Below are 17,673 nucleotides of genomic sequence, written 5' to 3' on the forward strand. Positions count from 1 at the left end.
TGACTATTTTGTAACAACCAATTTGTACTTTTTAGTCCCTTCACCTTTTTCACCCAGCCCCTCAACACCCCCTCTGGCAACCATCAGCTTTTTCTCTGTATCAATGAATCTGTTTCCGTTTTGTTTGTTCATTTGTTTTGGTTTTTAGATTCCACATATAAGCGAAATCATATGGTATTTGTCTTTCTCGTTCTGACTTATTTAATTTAGCATAATACCCTCTAGGTCCATCCATGTTGCCACAAATGGTTAAGATTTTGTTCTTTTTTTATAGCAAAGTAATAGTCGTGTGTGTGTGTGTGTGTGTGTGTGTGTGTGTGTGAAATATCTCTGAAAGGACACAAAATAAACTAATAATAGTAGTTCGTCTATGGTAACAATTGATGGCTTGGGGACAAAGATGAAAGAAAACTTTTCAAAACCTTTTGATTTTGAATCATATGAACATACTGACTATTAAAATATAAAATAAATTAAAATTATAAGATACATCTATAAATAACTTATGCAATAAATTTGAAAATAAATATAAAGTGGGCAATAGTCTAGGTAAATATAAAGTAGCAAACATTTCAAAAAGAAAAAGGTAATTAAATCAGTAGTCAAAGATCTATTTGGGAAAGCAGTATGTCCAGACTATTTTACAAGAGATATATTTAACCTTCAAGGAGCAAATAACTTCTATCTAAGATCAACTATTTCAGAGATTTAAAAAAGAGGGAAGTCCCACACCCCAACTCCTTTTATGATGCTAGTATAACCGTTATACTAAAACCATACAAAGAAAACAGAAAATTAGAAGCCAGACTAACTCCGAACATCACAGAACAAATGCTAAGTAAAATATTAGGAAAGCCAAACCAGCAATAAATACTTTAAATGACTCATGACCAAGGAGGATTTAACCCAGTCATATTTTTAAAAATAAAAATTAGAAAATATGTAAATTATAAAAATTTTAAAGATATATAAGAAAAGTCTGTATATATTTTTAAATCTTCTCTCTCTCTCACACATAAACACACACACACACACACACACACACACACACACACACACACACACTTCAGACAGATTAAAGACCTAAATGTGAAAAGCAAATCTTTAAAACATTTAAAGGAAAATTTAAAATCCCTTTATTACTTCAGGAACGAGGAGAATTTCTTGTAGTAAACAAACAAAAAAGCAGAGATCATAAAGGAAAATACAGAGAAATTTTATATTAAGATTTTTTTTTAATTCTGTATAAGAAAAGGAAACAGCATAAAGTTTTTTTAAAGGAGAAAACCAGAAAAATATAGTTGTAACTCATAACTGACAATATTGGTATTCAGAATATATTTTTAAAATATATATTAATCAGTTTAAAAGGCAAACACTATAGAAAAATGAGCAGAGTATTAACAGGCATGTAACAGCAGAGGAAGACCAACTGGCCATAGACACATGAAAAATTACTCAATCAAAATGTTTATCAAGGAAATGCACATTTTAAAATATATATAAAATTTCTCACTCAATGAATTGAAAAAATTTGAAACTTCCAACTGTTGGCAAGAATGTAGAGAACTGGTTTTCTCATTCCCTGTAAGATTACAAACTAGTACAAGTAACTTTAAATCATGATTTGAACATATCTAGTAATGCTAAATGTGCACATACCCTCTGACCAGACCGTTCCATTTCTGGGTATAACCGAAAGAAACCCTTGCCCCTGTGTATCACATGATATGTACAAGAAGTTCTTTGCAGCACTGTTTGTAATAGTAAGAAATTGAGAACAATTTGAATGTTTATCAATAGTGAAGTGGATATGTTTGGGTATATTCATACAATGAAATATCATACAGCAAAAGGAACGTGTTTGATCTAAATGTACCCATATGAATGGAATAAAAAAATATAATGTTTAATTTAAAAATCAATATACATGATCTTTTATGTCAAATGTTAAAATATATCAAATAACACTGTAGGCTGTTTACGCACATATGTATGATGAAAATATAAACACAGGGACAAAATGGGAACACGCCCTTCTCCTCCTGTGATTGCTCCTGGGGAGTGAGGAAGGACAAGAAAGATGAGAGGATGGGCTTACCTGTCTGTAATGTTTTATTTCATTCAGGAATGTTATGGCCAACTGTTACCACATATCTATCATACCAAGGTTTTGGATATGCGGGCTGTGACATAACTCCCTGTTCTAGTGTCTGTGGGGAGGGAGGTCAGACCCTCACCCAGTTCAGACTTCCTCTCAGATGCAGAACCTCTCACCCGGAACCTGCACAGCCTGGTGGTTCTGGCGTTGTTACCTGTAACCAACTTGCTTACGGTGGAGCTGCTTCTGGCCGCCCCTTCTCCAGTTCTGCCTGCCTGTCAGAACATTTTCTTTGTCCTACTGGACCTACTGAGATCACTTTGCAGAAGGCCACCTGCTGTCATCATTTGTGGTACCACATTTGCTGCCACACTCCATTTCCTCCTAGTCAAGGAAGCCAGGCCTGATTTCTATTGTCCATCCCCATGGCCAACTGAGTCTGGGTCTGTGTCACGGGGGCTCTGCCTGCCCCCAGCTATTACCTGTACCTTCCCCATGTCCTGAGCCATTACTGGCATTGAGTTTTTAGTTACAGAACTGATTCTTTCTCACTTGTATTTCTAGATTTCCTCAATATCCGAGAGCAGTGATGAGACACATACCTCTTACCTAGTTTCTAGTTTTGACTCTACGTTTACCCACAGTTGGTATTTACCGTCATGTGGAAATTTAAAAATATGCATTCTTGCTTTGTTTTGATCTAAACGAGCAGTTTTGAGCTGAGCTTGATATTTTGGCTACCTTACTCTTCCCTTTGTTCCCAAAGAACAAAGAAAGTGCAGTACCGTGCGTTTTTCTGTATTTGTGTTTTTATTGAGCCTAAGCTAAGCTCATGAGGATAGAGCGTATGTTTGATTGGCATTGATACAAAGGTATACGGGCAATTCAAATATAGCTTTACTGGCAGAAGGTACTTTGGAGTGAAAGAAGGAGTTCTAATATGTTGGAGTTGAAATCATTTCAGGAGAAACACATTTCTGAAATTACAATGAAAAACATGATCTGATACAAAGAAATCTACTTTATAACTTTTCAGAAAATGTGTGCAGAGATAAAATTGTAATAATATTTAAGATCTAAAAAGAACAGGAAGTAAACATTTTAGTTGGGAAAAGTCTTTATAATGTAATTCTCTGAGAAAATTTGAAAATATTCACAGATTTATTCATAAGTAAATTAAATTACCTCTTGTCTCAAAAGACGTTCTGCCTGATTTCTGGTAATGTTTCTATGGTACCACCTATAAAAGCAATAAAAATATTTTTAAATTTGATATTTCATTTTTTCCCAGACAGAAAACCTGCTCCATTTCCCTTGTTTTGAAAAACTTATTCCAGAACTGATTTTTTAAAGTTGTGTGTGTTTTAATTCAGATAAACAATAATGTACTATTATAATGTATCAGTTCATTTAGTTTAGTACAATTTTATTAGGTGCAATATCTAGATTATTCTATCACATCTCAACTCAACTTTTCAAAATTACAGTTGACATACAATACTATATTAATATCAGGTGTACAAAATAGCAATTAGACATTTATATAACTTACAAAGTGATCACCCTGATAAATCTAGTACCCATCTGACACCTTACATGTTATTACAATATTATTGACTATATTCCCTATATTATAATTTACATCCCCATGAGTATTTTGTAACTACCAGTTTGTACTTCTGAATCCCTTCCCCATTTTCACTCACCCCTCCAACCTCCCTCCCATCTGACAACCCTCAAAATGTTCTCTGTATCTATGAGTTTGTTTCTATTTTGTTTGTTCATTTATCTTGTATTTAGATTCCACATATAAGTGAAATCATATGGCATTTGTGTTTCTCTGTCTGGCTTACTCCACTCAGCACAATACCCTCTAGGTCTCTACATGTTGTTGCAGATGGCAAGATTTTATTCTTTTTTATGGCTGAGTAATATTCCATTGTATATATGTACCTCCTCTTCTTTATCCATTCATCCATTGACAGACACCAAGGTTGCCTCCACATCTTAGCTATTGCGAATAATGCTGCAATGAACATATGGATGTACATGTCCCTTTGAAGTAGTGTTTTGGGCTACTTAGGATAAATACCCAGAAGTGAGATTAATGGTCCTTCTTTGTTTCTTGTTTTAAAGTGTATTTTGTCTGGTATAAGTATTATTACCCCAGTTTTTTGTGTGTTTTTTTCATTTCCATTTTCAAGAAATGTATGTTTCCATTCCTTTACTTTCAGTCTGTGTAAGTCTCTTGATCTGAAGTCTCTTGTAGGCAGCATATGTACGGGTGTTGTTTTCTTACCCATTCAGCCACCCTATGTCTTTTGACTGGAGCATTTAATTCATTTACATTTAAAGTAATTGTTGATAAATACATAGTTCTTGCCATTTTATTATTCATATTTTCAATCTTTTTTTCTCTTCTTCTTCTTAATGAAGTCCCTTTAACCCTTTCTTTTAATATTGATTTGGTGGTGATGAACTCCTTTACCTTTTTATTGTCTGGGAAGCACTTTATCTGTCCTAAGATTCTAAATGATAGCTTTCAGAGTAATCTTGGTTACAGGTCCTTGCTTTTCATTACTTTGAATATTTCATGCCAATACATCTGGCCTGCAAAGTTTCTGTTGAGAAATCAGCTGATAGTTTTATGGGAGCTCTCTTGTAGGTAACTGCTTTTCTCTTGCTGCTTTTAAGATTCTTTCTTTGTCTTTATACTTTGGCATTTTAATTATGATGTGTCTTGGTGTGGGCCTCTTTGGGTTCATCTTGTTTGGGAATCTCTGTACTTCCTGGGCTTGTATGTCTATTTCCTTTGCCAGGTTAGGGAAGTTTTCTGTCATTGTTTTTTCAAATAGGTTTTTAATGCCTTCTTCTCTCTCTTCTCCTTCTGATACCCTTGTGATATGAATGTAGATACACTTATTATCCCAGAGGTCCCTTAAATATCCTCATTTTTCACATCTCAATACAACTTTTTGACCCATACTCATATGTCATGTGTCCTGTGGTCATCTCTTTCTCCCTTTTAGTAAAGTCTACATTATTAACCAATGCTTTTAAAATTAGATTTGTTTAGGGGAGGGATATGTTGAGTCTGGCCTCCAGGTGGGCTTAAATTAGTAGAAAGGCAGACCAGGAGGCTCTCTCATTCAATTTAGATTTGCTGCCTGGTTCTCAGAGAAGCACCTGTCTTAATGCCTCAACTCATATCACCTACTGCCACCTGCTGGAAGCACATGCTAATTACAAAGCAAGTATCTCAGTGGTGTGGGAGGACACTGCAGGGCTCAAACTGTAAACCCAAATTTATAAAAGACTGGGACTACTCCCAGCTCTGCCACTCTCTATCTATAAATTAATACCCCAACTTTAGTTTATGATCAAAGAATGAGGGGCTAAAACGTGATTGCTAAACTCTCCTCTATTTTCCAAATCTATTATAACAAAAACAGATTTCAAAGCAGGACTCTAGCAGACACGCCAAAAGTTCTTGCAAACTACAGCATTAGCCTAGTTCTCATTTTCAGCTATTTCCAAACATTTCAAAACATGAGCCAAAATATAGTGATGTGTCTATATATTAAGTTCAATTTACCTACCACTCTTTGGAAATTTAATGTCATTTTTAAAAATAGGTAATTTTCCATTTAGGACACATAGTAAAACAAGTGCAAGATGAGTTTCATGAAACCAAGTTTGGTTTCATGCTGTCACCATTAAAACAACAACAACAACAACAAAAAGTGGCTATACAAAATGAAACAAAAATAAGTTTAAGAAAAAGAACTTTCTGAATCAACCATTATATGGATCAAAGACCTCTTAAACTACAGCTGTCAAATGTGTTACTTTCTTTTCCTTTTATAGACCAAAAACAGCATCGACGCTTATAAGCTGCCAAAATGTACCTGATTTTCATAGATTAACTACAGAGCACATTTTAAAGAAGACTTACTCATATATTTCTAAATTGGTTAGTTTGTTTTCAGTCACGTAGTTGCTTGGGATTAAGCCTTCATTCCTACAACAAAAGACAAAGCAAAAATCAAAATGTTTGACATGTTTGTGGCATTCTCATGGCAACGACCCTTTTAAAACATCAAGGAAATAGGGGATTCATTTTACAGATTAAGTTATTAAAATAGGATTAAGTTATTAAAATAGGAAAATTCATTTTACGGATTAAGTTATTAAAACAGGAAAAAAGGTTTTTCATTTCTACATTCAACTGAAATCTCTGTATAATAAATACTAAGATTCTGACTTATAATGTGAGTACTTTAAGATGTGTTATAACACCAGAATCTTTTCAAGGAGGAAAATGGGCATTTACACATATATGACCGTTGGGACTTCACAGTGACTAAGTTAAAGACACAGCAGTTGCAAAGATATTGGCTTAATTGTTTTTAATTGCTACACAGTATTCCACAGAGTAGATACTCTAGTTTAGCCACATCCTTATTATAGTGATGAAGTAAAGAAATACCTGAACATGCCTTCGTGTGCACAAGTAGTATTTCTCTAAGAAAGATACCAAACAGGGAAATTCTTGGATAGCCTAGTATGTGCATCTTTCAGTAGATAGAAAAAAATGCCCTTAAAGGAAGATATACTAATTTATACACCCATCAACAGGGTAGGGATTTCTCTTTTCCTACATCTGCACCAACATTTGAAATTACACAAAGATCCCCAAGACATTTTTTTGAGAAATAAAAGCAAGCTGCAGAACAAAGCCTAAAGTATGATAAGATTTAGGGAAATTAAATCTGCAAAAAAAATACCATGTATTTCAATATATGCATAAAAGTACATTGAAAATTATCTGGAGGGGTACTCACTAAATGAATAATGGTCCATACTTTTGAGAAAGAGACTGGGTTGAGAGGGAGCAGCAAAGCAGACTTTTGGTATTATTTATCATGTTTGTATATTGTTTAAAAAACTATATTCAGTTATTAACTTTGAAGTTAGAATTAATTGGTTGGTTTTTTTTGTGTGTTGTGTAGGTCTGAGTCATGCCAATAGACCTCCTTCAGGAGTGGTGAATTACACAGGCCTAAAACTACTGATGCTTCTTTTCCCACTGAAAAGTCTCCATCACATGTTGAGTCTAAACTAAGAACAGGTAAGAGAGCCAAATCATCAGGAAAATATAAAGAAAGAGGTATGTAATGTAGCTACTTCTACTACTTAGATACTTATAATCTCCAAATCTTGACAAAGATCAGAAATTAATGTCAGCATTCTCTCCCAGGGAGCCTAGACACTGCGCAGAATTCTTCTCTAGCCAGGACTCCAGTCAGGCATGAACAGTCCATTGCAACTGACACAGTGAAGTCTGTTTGCATCCCAGGGTCTTTTTTCCTTTCCTATTTAATTCAGTGCCTAATTCCAAAACTAGTCATTGTAGAAATATGAAAATGAGTAAGATGCCACTTCTGTTCCTACCTTAGAGCTTAACAGAAAAAAAAAGTACAATTTCCAAAGAAACTATAAATCAGAACAAGAACCTAGATGGTAGGAATTCCTATTCCCATTCTACAAATAAGGAAACAAAAACTCATTAAAAATAGAACTACCATGTGATCCAGCAATTCCACTCCTGGATATTTATCTGAAGAAAATGAAAACATTAACTTTAAGAGATATATGCATCCCAACGTTCATTGCAAAATTATTTGCAATAAACAAGAGATGGAAATGACCTAAGTAGTCATCAATGAATGAATGGACAAAGACAATGTGCCACATATATGCAAAGGACTATTATTCAGCCATAAAAAAGAATTAAACCTTGCCATTTACGACAACATGAATAGACCTTGAGGATATTATGCTAAGTGAAATAAGTCAGACAGAGAAAGACAAATTCCATATGATCTCACTTATATGTGGAATCTTAAAAAATAATTTTTAATTAAAACAAAAAAACAAGCTCATAGATACAGAGAACAGATTGATGGTTGCTGGAGGAGGGGGTGGGGGTGGGCGAAATGTGTGAAGAGAGTCAAAAGATAGAAACTTCCAGTTACAAAATAAATAAATCATCGGGATATCATGTACAGCATGGTAACTATAGTTAATAATTCTGTATTGCATGTTTGAAAGTTCCTAAGAGACTAAATCTTAAAAATTCTCATCTTAAGAAAAAAATTTTTTGTAACTATGTGTGGTGACAGATGTTAACTGGATTTATTGTGGTAATCATTTCATAAATGTTGTATCATTATGTTGTAACCTGAAACTAATATAATGTTATATGTCAGTTATACGTCAAGATAATGTCAAGTTATCTGTCAAGTTATATGTCAAGATAAAAGAAACGGAAACTCAGAGAGGGTAAGTAACTTGACCACAGGAATCACACTATAGGTGGAAGCATGCGGGTATGAAGCCAGATATATCTACTTCTGAGAGTGTCTGAAACCAGAGTACTATAATGCTCTCTCATAGGGATGGGGAGGGATGGGGAACAGGTTCAATTTCACACTAAAGGAAGAGTTGTGAACCTGGGGAAATTGAGCCACTAAACAGTCTTCTTTGTGCTTCAGAAGTCTTTAGAGAATAAAAGAGGAGGAATTTGATAAGGACCAAGCCACCAGTCTTACCCCAAACGGTCTCTTGCCTTCCACCAGTGAGTATTGTACTTCTCCAGTATCAGGTATTCCTCGGCTCTCTTTAAAGCTAAATCGCAGGGCTCTCTAGGCAGAAAATCATACAGTGCCTTGACTCGGATCTTCTCTTCAGCAACCTCAGAGGATGGGAGGGGAGGCAGCGGCTTGCGTTTTGATGGTTGTACACGTCCCTTGTTGGACTGTGAAAACCAAGGAGTGAATGATTGTACCATTGTTTTAGGAATCGGTGCTAATAAAGAAGAGGCATACAGTATATTTGCCTTCTGCCTCACTTCTCCCATCCAGTTGCACCAAAGCAGAAGCCAGGGTGGGATAAACATGGGAAATGATCAACTATAAAACAACTTTCAGATCCAGCAACACACTCACCATTTTGTACATTTTTCAAGATCACAAGTTCTCTTGGCAACATTTTGGACTTTTTTCAGGTCACCATTCTTAAAACTTAATTTCCTCCCCAACATTACTTTGTCTTAAAGGTTTTTCTCTCTTGGAAAATGCAAAGCAGCCCTTCTCTTTCACACGCTGTAAGCTTGTGTTTGCGTTCACCACACTGCCTACCAGTACTGTTTCTCCCAACACTGAACTGAAAATTAATCCTGGCCTCACAATGACAGTAGCCAGAATGCATTTTTTTTCCTGTTCACTGTCCAGTTTCAAGTTCTTCCAAAATATAGCAGAGCCAGCAATGTTAATTAATCTTTTTCTCTTCCACTTTCTTCTAGAACACTCATTCATTAAGTGGTTATCAAGCACTTATTATGTACGAAGCATGATTCTAGGTTCTGGACATGGCAGCAAACAGTGCCTCATGGAGTATAGACACTAAAAACACAAGCTTCCTCTGTACCCCCACCTAATTAAAATGATACTCACTTGCTTCTTACTTGGCAATTCACTGAACCATGGCCTGCGATGCCGACTGTATTTTTCCGAAAGTTCTTCATCTTTGCTCAGGCTTATTTGTGTTCTCACTTGTCTGATATTGAACAACAATCATGTTACAAATGACTATTTGCATTCAAGTTATCTTTAAATCCAATAGATGATCACAAAACTAGTAGGGAAATACGGGTCTTTTTCCAAAAGCTTTTTTATTTAGAAGACTAATTCCATTTCCTTGGGCAAGTTACTGTCTCTCAGAACTTAATTTTTCTTAGCTGGGAACTAGAGATGCTAAGAGCATATAGAGTTGTTATGAAACAAAATTGAGAAAACATATGGCACATGCCCAGTACAGAGTCTGGTGCATATTAAGGGCATATAATTATAATCATGACAATGAAAAACGTACTCTGTGTCAGGCTCCATGTTTATCATTTTACATGCATTACCTCATTACATGGTGCCTATTGTTGTTATAAGCAGACATGTTATAGTGATTAAGAACATGGGTTTGAATCCCTGCTCTACCATTTCATAGTGTGGCCTTGGATAAGCCATGTAACCTCTCTAAGTCTCAATTTTCTCATCTGTAAAATGGGGATTGTGAAGAAAAAAAAAACCATACGTGGTTTTGAGAATTACTTCTTAGCACAGTCTGACACATCGGACACTTCTATTAAATGTTAGCTATTACTGTTATCATGGTGCTTTGGATTTTATTCTTATACAATCATTTGCTGGGCACAAAAGTGTAAGACACACTGATAGTTTGGGGGAGATATTCAACTAAGACAGAATTCTTACCCTTAAAGGTAAAAATTACAGACTGGAACACAAGACACATAAATCACATAAATACCATACATGAAATAAATATTAAATAGAGAATCAGGCCACATACTTTGGGATCAAAAATCGAAGGAGCAATTAAATAATTAAATCCAAGAGGATCAAGGAAGGATCACAGAAGACCTGACATTTGACCTACGGTTTTAAATGAACTGGCATTCAACAGGGAGAAAATGGGAGAAGGGTTTTCCAGGCAAAAGAAACAGAAGATGCAAAGAGACATGGAGACTCGCTAGACGATAGAGAAACAGAATCAATTCATTTCCAAGAAGTTGCCTCAGAAAGCCGACTTACCGATTCTGCACGGAACAGCAACAGCAGCAACAGAAAATCGACTGGATGGTATTATCTGAAAAGCAGAGCATTCTCAACTGTTAGAAAACCATAGGTCCATGATATTGGATAGATGAGGCAGTGGTGCTATTCCAAAGGAGGCAATCCCTGAAGGCAATGGTGATAGGAGTTATTATAAAGCATATGTAACATCTTGACCGCACCCTCTGTTACTAGTGGAAGATGAAAACCTGCCACCAAAGCAAAAGTCAGTTACTGGCACCCTGATCAATGTGGTTTCCCTTCTCAGGCTCTTCTCCCCAGGTTTGGTTTATGCATTTCCTCAGTCTGCAAATGATAAATGACCACTACATTCTCCCTTACCTTGGTCAGGGCTAATGCCAGCTAACAAATGTACAAAAGAACATGATTCCAAAAACAGTGTCCTAGAAAATCTGTTAGCAGGGATTTTGGATTAGGTCCATTATATTTCCTTTAAAAGTACTTATTTTTAATACATATTTTTATATATTTATATCAAATATAAACACATATCTTATATTTAATATAATGTATTATATAATATGTAATATTCTGTACAAAATGTATTTTAACATATATAAGCTGAATATCTAAAGAAAGAACTAGCTATGGTCGTTTAGTAATCTGGGTCATGCTTACACTTTTGTTGTCGAGTTTAATCTATTTAAGTTAGATCATTTGCCGTTTTAAAAAATAGTTTGAATTTATGAAAAGGATGTTTTATGTCCATAGAATCTACGTTTCCTAGTCAGCTCTTCCTCATATTCACACCTGAACGAAGTATTATGAAGCAAGCGGAGTACATTAGACGTGAGTGTGAGCTTTGAAGGGAGACAGATCTGGGCTCGAATCCTAGCTGTGGGGCTGACTAATCTGGGATAATTTCCTTTACTTCTCTAACTCTGTTTTCCTATCTGTAAAAACAAGATAATCATACCTACCTACTTTGAGAAGCTTTATAGGGCAGAGGTTAATCTCCAGTTTTGCAACTTTGGACAAGTTACTTAACTGTTCTGTGCTTAAGTTTCCCTGTCTACAAAATGGGCATAACAGGACACTTAGCATGAAAGGCTACTGTGAGGATTAATTGAATTAATTCATGTAAAGTACCTAGAACAATATCAGGTATGCAATAAGAGCGTAATCCAGAAGACGTATTATTAGTATAGGGTTGTTGAGAAGATTAAATCAGACATCCTCTCTAAAGTCCTGGAAAATAGAAGAGGGGAGCAAACGGAAGATACCCAGCACAGTCCACCACTCAGCACAAAAGTCCTCTTCGCCTTCGCTGTGAAGAACCAACTCAATTCCTTCCTGGTAATCAGAAAACTCACTCCAGCTACATTGACCTCTTTCTTTCTTCCTTTTATTAAGTATAGTTGGTAGATAATATTGTGTTAGGTATATTAGTCTCAGGTGTATAATATAATGATTCTACATTTTTGTATCTTACAATATGATCACCCCACTAATTCTCATAATCATCCATCACGGTACAAACTTATTGACTATATTCCCCTTCACCTTTTTCACCCAGCCCCCTACTCCCCTCCCCTCTGGCAATCATCGTTTTTGTCTGTGTTTCTGAGTCTGCTTTTGTTTTGTTTCCTTTGTTTGTTTTGCAACCACTTTCTGTGCCTATCATTCCAGTGATACAAGGAATCCCAAAATGGACAGAGAGCAGTCCCAATCTCCAACATTCCCTAAGGAAAGGATTCTTCCCTTGGGACCTGGAATCTCTAAACCTACCAACCCCAAAGTCACAGGGAAAGAGAACAACAATATTCCAGTGTTATTAGCTGAGATGGGAAGAGGGGCCACTCCACTCTTCACTCCTTAGTTCCCAGACTCACGCATCGTGGCTACATATTTACTGCTGTTTTATGACATTTATTGCCTCTTACATGACACCACTCCAACTTTGCAAGATGTTTCCTCCCAGATGTCATAGGAATTGAGCCTTTCTCAGGACATTCCTCTGTCCTATCAAACTAGCTGCTTCTGAATTATGGGACACATGGTAAGAGTATTCAAAGAACCACTGAGCAAGTACCAATGAAACCAATAGAAGGCTAACTGACCCCAGAGAATGGATCATCTTCAGACCTCTGGTTACATACATCTTTGCATTCTGTCCCCATTGAAAGAGTTTCAACCACATTCTTCTCCCCCAGATTTCCTTACTACCAATCTCCTGCTCTTGTTCTTTCAATATTCCAAACTAGCAGGTCAACTTTTTTGCCATTGTCCATAGTCAGTGTAGATCAATGCCTCAGACTATCTTGCCTTAATAAAGAGAACAAAGGGATATACTTAAAGTTCGGGGAGGGTTTTATTTCAGCACTCTCTTTCAGGCTACCTCTGAATAGGGCTGTAGCACAACGGCTGTTTATTTCCCATTTGTGTGGGCTCGGGATGCAGATCTATCTGAAAATCAGGCCTGATGGATGGAGAACTCCTACGGAGGCCTCTAGTGTGAGTTGAAGAAGCAGCAGAAAAGAACAGGTACTAGGTAAGTATAAGTCACCTGCTCATGAAGTTTTCCTGAGCATTCTGAATCTACCGAGGCCCACTTTCATGTATACCACTTCCGTATTATGACAGATTACTGCTATGGGTGCCCATTTTGTGGTTCAGTAAATCAGATGACACTCAGCTCACGATAGGCAGTTGGGATCATATATATATTTCATGATCCATGGTCATTCAGTCTTCACCATAGCAAGCCAGGAGCTAAGTTTCAAATTGAAATAGTTATCAGCACAGGGCGAAGGCATTATTCCAAATTCCTGGGGTTTGTGCTGTGATTCTTATATTGGGACTTTCAGAAGCTCCATATACTGCCTGCACTTTGCCCTTCATCCCAGGCTATCGCCAATGATAATTCCAGTAATTGATAATTGAGTTATTTCTCCCAGCAATGAGGCACTCTCTGGACTTCTAAATATATGACCAAATAAATCGCAGGTCCAATTCTGATTCTGTTTTCTAGAGCACCTTCTGATACCAATTAAAGTATCAGGCATGGTTCCAATATGAAACATGACATACTTAAATTAGAATAATTTTTAAAAGTTTCATTTACAAAGAGACTAATTTGAAAAGTATGGATGGAGGTAAGGGAACCACAAGGATGCACAGAAACCTGGATCCAGCAGTCACGTAACTGCCATCATCCCTAAGTGCACAAGGACCAGGAAAGGGAGAAAGAGTTGAGCAGAGCAGAGAGCACTTTGATAGCACAGGAGCAATGATCTGCTGTGGAGGGACACAACTTCCTTCCAGGGCTCTCCCCCACCCCCACCCCCACCCCAGCCCTGGTGTGATGCAGCCAGAAATCAGAGTCTTGGAAGCATGTTGGACCAATCCCCGCAGATCACTTTTCCAGGACAAAGTGAAACGTGGAGAAGAATGAATATGAAGACGTTGGGGTCGCTAAGCCGTCCCGGATGCTGGCTGCCTACCACATTTAATCCTGTAGGTCCCCTCTCCAGGGTAGAACACGGTGGAAGACAACAAACGTATCCAGCACGGTAATCAATACATGCTAATTAGTTCCTTTTCCTTTCACAGAAGTTGACTTTCTAAATTTCTAAACCTAGATTCACGTATTGGTTACTTCTCTTTTTCTGATGTGGACATTACCATTCCTCAGTCTTGGGACTATACACACATGGGTGGTCCAGTAGGAAATGCCTCATTTCTACCCTGAAGATACAGGGTAATCCCTGCAAGCCAGGGAAAGGCTACTATTTCACCGCTTACCCCTGATATAATGACTTCTTCTCTTTCTTTGCCTGTACCCAGACACCACTTATTTTCCAAGGATCATCTCAAATAAAACAAATTACCAAGTTCCAAAAATACGCACTACATGACGTATTATTAGGTGTTTGGATTTCAACTTCTCTGGCTGTCAGTTTTCATCTGGCGGTGCCCAGGTGAGCAAATTGCCAAAAACACTCCTTAGAAAGAGGGTACATTAGCGCTTGAGGGCTCTGTCTACTTTGGCAGGAGTGGGTTTAACTTACAGCCACGCCAGTTTATTCCACTGCTGTTTTCAAGTCCCATAGAGATCTGTACCTATCCGGACGAGGGGAGGCAAAGCCAAATGTAGTTTACACAAATGAGGGAAGCAGCTCAGAATGTGGTGCAGACTGCGGCAAAATGCTGGGCCAAAGCCCCATGTAGAAGGTTTTAAATTCAAAATTTGTAAAATACCCCCTCCCTCTCCCACATCACCATTTTTTCCCTCTCTATGGGATTATTCCCATCGGCATACAAACACGCTGCTCCTTCACCCATTAAAAACAAAGCAAACCACTCATGATCTTATTTCCTTCATCAGCTTTGCTCCCAATTTATAGTAAATTCTAGAAATGAGTAGTCTTTACTTACTGGCTCCAATTCTTCCCCTCCCATTTCTCTTAATCCATTCCAGTCACGTTTTTGTCCCTACCACTTCCCCCAAACTGCCCTTATTTCGTCACCAGTGACCTCCACACCACTATACCCAATGGTCAATTTAAAGTCCTCAATTTACTTGACCTCTCGGCAGCATTCGACAATGTGACCTCTTGGTTTTCCTGCTCAGTCTCCTTTGCTGCTTTCTTCTCTTCCTCCCCAACCTCTTAGACTGGGTCTGAGGTTAGATCGCCCAAAGCTTTTGATCTTTTTTCTCTGTCTCGATTACTCCCTTGATTATCTCATCCATCTGCTGATGATATCAAAACATCGACCTCTAACCCAGTTTGTTTTCATTCTTGTTTTATTTAACTTATGCACTCATTTTGTTTCATTTATGTTTTATTTCACCACTGTAACACACACACACACACACACACACACACACACTCACACACAGTCTTACTGCTTTTCCCACCCTTCTGTCATTACCATGGCCTAAGCCACGATCATCTTATCTGAATTAGACCAACCTAACTTCTTCCTGCTTCTATCCTTAACTGCCCATGGTTTATTCTCAATACAGTAGCCAGAGTGATTAATCTAACATCTATATAGGATCGTATCTCCTTATCTCAAAACCTCATAATAGTTCCCCATGTCCTGGAGGGTTATAGCCAAATCACCCACAATAACCTATAAAAACCCTTCATCGTCTAGACTCTTGCTGCCTCCCTTGATCTCTCCAACGCACATTTCTCATGTCACTCAGCCATACTGCCTTCATAGCTGCTTGTGGAGCACACCAGGCCTTCTCTCACCATAGTTTCTTCGCTTTTGTTTGGCCTAGACCACTCTTCCCCCAGCGATCAACCTTCTTTACTCCACTCCTTCAAGTGTGCGCAGACCTCACCTTCTCAAGTATGATTGCCACCTGCACTCCCTAACTTTGGGATTACTTACTTTGCTCTACTTGTTCTTTTCTTTTTTTAAAGTGGCATTCCTCACTTTCTAATGTATTATGCAATTCATTTTTTTGTCATTGTTTTACTGTCTCCCCAACTAGAATGTAAACAGCGATCTGTATCTATCTCATTTCCAGTTATATCCCAGGAGGCTAGAACAGTTTTTGACACATAATACATACTCAACAAATATGTATTAAATGAATGAATACATGAATGAATTGGTTTGAAGGAGCATCAGATTAAAACCTTTTCAGAGCACCCACCTGTCTTGATTCAGTCCTAATGAGAAAGTGAAAACTGTATTTGGGGACAGACTAAGCAGGTACAATAGGCTTGAAATAAGGGAAGATAAGACCTTGGGTGTCTATGTAGTAGGGACTCTTATACTCAAGATGGAGAACCAGTTGGCCACAGTCCAAAGCAGAGTAAACTCTATGCTCAGCCTAGAAACCTGTGTAAGATGGTCCAGCAATGTAAGCGGTGATCACCTATCATGTTTTGTTTTCATATAAACTAAAACCATTTATAGACGGTCTCCAACTTACAATGGTTCAACTTGCAATATTTTCAACTTTACAATGGTGCAAAAGCTATACACATTTAGTAGAAAACATACTTCAGAATTTAGAATTTTGATCTCTTCCAGGGCTAGTGATATGCGGTATGATACTCTCTCGTGAAGCTGGGCAGCGGCAGCGAGCCCCAGCTCCCACTCAACCACGTGATCACGAGGGTAAGTAACAAGACACTCTAGTGTCCTGCATTGCCAGCACTTTTTGGATATTGTGTTCTGAGCACATTAAGGCAGGCTAGGCTAAGCTAGGATATTCGGTAGGTTAGGTGTGTTAAATGCATTTTTGACTTGCAGTATTTTCAGTTTACGATGGATTTGTCAGGGTGTATCCCGTTGTAAGTTGAGGAGCATCTGTAATGTCATCATTGCCAAAAAGTGTCTATAATGGTCACTTGACTCCTGGATTAATCACTGGCATGTGATATTATTCTCCAAATTTTTCCATATGCTTGAAATATTTCAAAACTAAAATTTATAGATTTGAAAGGAAAACCCCCAGAAAATCAGGTAGGATTGTGGGTTAGTGAGGTATCTATTTTAGGTTTAATAACTTTTTTCATGTACATGATTTTTAGTGACAGATGCAAAAAGCTTTTTCTTTATTTTAGCCATTGTCTTACCTTTTTCCCAACCAGAATTATCGGCTTCCTCGCTAGTTCCAATAAGAAAACCATTCTACGCATTTCCCATTCCAATTTTCCCAGGTCTGTGTATATATGAGTCCCCCACAGAGATCTTGGGTTCTTCCTGAGCCCCATGCTTTTATATTCCATCTGCATTAATCTGTTTAAATTGTTTGGCGTTTTACTTCTTATCTCCTGGCTACCAACCTAGTCCAAGCCCTCGTCAACCCACACCTGTGTTTCTGCATTCATTCACTTAATCCTCACAGTGACCCTGTGAAATAGGTGCCACTTTTCCAGGTGATGTATTTGA

The 17,673-nt window shown here is 37.5% G+C and overlaps 1 protein-coding gene across 4 annotated transcripts in view; it reads right to left on the reverse strand.

The window, feature by feature from the left end:
* Window positions 1-17,673, reverse strand: part of TXK (TXK tyrosine kinase) — a 52,473-nt gene that overhangs the window by 25,131 nt on the left and 9,669 nt on the right. Inside the window, exons 2-6 of one of the 4 annotated variants that reach the window (XM_019741062.2) lie at window positions 10,771-10,825; window positions 9,619-9,721; window positions 8,716-8,921; window positions 6,057-6,122; window positions 3,287-3,341 (exon numbers count right to left, since the gene is read on the reverse strand). In XM_019741062.2, coding sequence (XP_019596621.1) covers window positions 3,287-3,341; window positions 6,057-6,122; window positions 8,716-8,921; window positions 9,619-9,721; window positions 10,771-10,825 — 485 coding nt within the window. Of the gene's footprint in view, window positions 1-3,286; window positions 3,342-6,056; window positions 6,123-8,715; window positions 8,922-9,618; window positions 9,722-10,770; window positions 11,135-17,673 lie in introns of those variants that run through there. The other 3 variants (XM_019741063.2, XM_074324648.1, XM_074324646.1) reach the window with 3 other exon arrangements.

This window comes from Rhinolophus sinicus, linkage group LG02 (assembly GCF_036562045.2).
Source record: "Rhinolophus sinicus isolate RSC01 linkage group LG02, ASM3656204v1, whole genome shotgun sequence".
Classification (NCBI taxonomy): Eukaryota; Metazoa; Chordata; class Mammalia; order Chiroptera; family Rhinolophidae; genus Rhinolophus; species Rhinolophus sinicus.